Here is a 2,500-nt window from a genome sequence, read left to right on the forward strand (position 1 = left end):
CACGGGGCCGAAGATGGCCAGGTTGTCTTTGATGGTGGTGCAGTTCCAGCGGCGGCCCCTGAACTGGTGCTGGCACTCCTGAATGCCCAGCTTGACGCCCTCGGCCACGCTGGGCATGATCTCGATGTAGTTACGACAGAAGCGCAGCTGCTTGGGAACCAAGCCAGGAATGGAGCCGCACAGAAGGGGTTGGGAGCCCAGTGACGAGTACTGTTGCCCCAGGGCCAGGGACCTGCAGCGGGGAGAGATGGAGGGGGAGGAGGGGGGTATCAGTTACTAAGTCCTGCTAGACCCCACCCTAGCAATGCCTGAACAGTCTCTTGCTCTCCCCTCGTCTTTCTAGGGAGAAGCCCTAGGATGATCTGCCATTGAAGAACTGAATGGCCTCCAGTTCCTCAATGGTGTTGTTGGTGCCAGAGTGGCCCTCTCTGTCTGTATGGGGACACAGGGCAGGAAAAGGCTCTCTCCATACACAGGACCTACACGTTGAATCATTCAAACGGGCTTCTTACTACCGTGCTATATGTAAGGTCGATCTTTGAAACTGACGGTATGGGAACGATGTTTTACCCCAGAGTTGGGATTACTTGAGTGTTTTATTGACTTTATGTAGTTCAAAGCAGCACCGTTATTTGTTTCCTTTCAAGGCTGGAAGCTAATAGCCACTCTTCGGGGAAAGGATATGAGCTATTAGTATTGACTTTTCTAAGTGCTCCGTCTTGTTAGCAAGTACTGATGATCAGAAAGATAACGCACAGATCTGTCTTGTTTGTTCTTTGGAAAAGGCCCAATAAAACCAAATAAAGACATCAAACAAACATCAACACACACACACATATATATATTTATATTATTACAAGTGCAATTATATATTTTTATTATTAATTTGTGGGTTTCCTCTGGAGGTGTGGGTATGTGTGCTGTACGCTGTGTGGTAAAGGGGACATGGCATTCCTGAAACTGTCTCTCCTCACCAGCGGGCTGCTGTAGATGTGCCTAAACACGGATTAATCACCTCAACGAGACAGCCCACATCAGCCATGGATGCCAGAAACCATTATAGTTTCATTGAGGTAATTAATTTTAATTGCCTTCTTTTTCTCCTCCTGAGATAACGCGGAGGTAAAATACAAAATAAAAAAGCTTTGTCCGTGTTTTAACATGCTTACTGTTTTGACAGGCTGAGGCAAAACTGCACATTGCTTTCCAGAAGCTGCTATGTGTTTATTTATCATGAGGTAGTTAATCACATTTACGATGATGTTGTTTGTTTATTCTCCATGAATGCTCTCAAAAGTACACCAAACGTGTGTCGGGGCGCCCCGGTGGTTCACCGGGAAGAGCACGAGGCTGAGGCGTTAACACAGTGGCCTGAGAATTACCAAAAATGACATCTTAAAAGTTGCCAATAATAACATACAGGACATACTCCATGGATGTTATTTCACACATGAATGAAGGATTGAGAGAAAGAGAGGGTATGCTGTTGTGAAAGAGTGAGACTGTGTGGGACAAGCCAGAGCCCCAGGAGCCTGTGACACTGCAGGAGTACAACCAGGGAGGGAGAGAGAGAGAGACAGAGAGAGAGCGAGCGAGAGAGAGAGCGAGAGCGAAAGAAAGAGAGAGAGAGAGAGAGACAGAGAGGGAGAGATAGAGAGAGAGAGATATATATATATAGAGAGAGGGATGTTCCTGTCAGTGTTTCAGTAGCAGACACACGGTGGAGCCCAGGCCCACTGAGTCCTGCTGGCGGCCATGCGAGGATAACGGGGGAACAATCGGCGTTGATCAGATCAGAGCACCACTCAGGATGACCTCAGGCCCCCCGCGGGGCGCAACCCTATCACCACAGCCGCTGACTCTGACAGATGATTGCGGCGCTGCACCTACCCCGACACAAAAGCCAAGTCATTGAAGTCGAGAGAGAGAAAAAAATCCCCCTCAGAAAGTTCACAGCTCATGTGATCTTTGCTTTCTCCGACAACCCTCCGCGAAACCTGCAACCCCATCCACCCCCCTCCCACAAACGTTTTCTTTTTGATCTCCTTTGGAGTACAGGTGAGCATTGTTACAGCAGGCTCCCAGCTATCAGAGTGTTGCCAGCGGAGCTTACTCTGATACAACAGAGAGCCTGAGCTGCTCCTGCAGCTGAGCTCACGGGATCACATAAACAAGCCGCTTGGGCCGCCGCCACCTGCTTCTGACACAACTGTGGGAGCTTGAAGAGAAGAAGATATTGAGCAAAGTCGGAGGACATGGGGGATAGTTCGAAAGGTATTATGTCAGGGGCATGTCCACAAAGCAGCACAATCTCAATCTAATCCAGCATTCAACTATAAACTACATTTCCAGTATAGTCAGTACAGCTCCAGTCAAGGTCTTAACCAGGACATAGGACTGTATCAGTTTATTTGTCCTATTAATGTCCAACTCAAACTCAGACGGATTTGTTGTTCTTCCAAATATGATGTTCCCTTGCAGACAAGCGGTTGAGCTCTGG

General features: G+C 48.2%; 1 protein-coding gene across 1 annotated transcript in view; it reads right to left on the reverse strand.

Moving 5' to 3' along the window:
• Window positions 1-2,500, reverse strand: part of wnt3 (wingless-type MMTV integration site family, member 3) — a 17,939-nt gene that overhangs the window by 5,773 nt on the left and 9,666 nt on the right. Inside the window, exon 2 of the mRNA XM_067244401.1 lies at window positions 1-232. This exon is cut by the window's left edge and continues 10 nt beyond it. Within this exon, the coding sequence (XP_067100502.1) occupies window positions 1-232 (232 nt within the window). The remainder of the gene's footprint in view (window positions 233-2,500) is intronic.

The sequence above is a fragment of the Osmerus mordax genome, chromosome 10, assembly GCF_038355195.1.
Source record: "Osmerus mordax isolate fOsmMor3 chromosome 10, fOsmMor3.pri, whole genome shotgun sequence".
In the NCBI taxonomy this organism is placed as follows: domain Eukaryota; kingdom Metazoa; phylum Chordata; class Actinopteri; order Osmeriformes; family Osmeridae; genus Osmerus; species Osmerus mordax.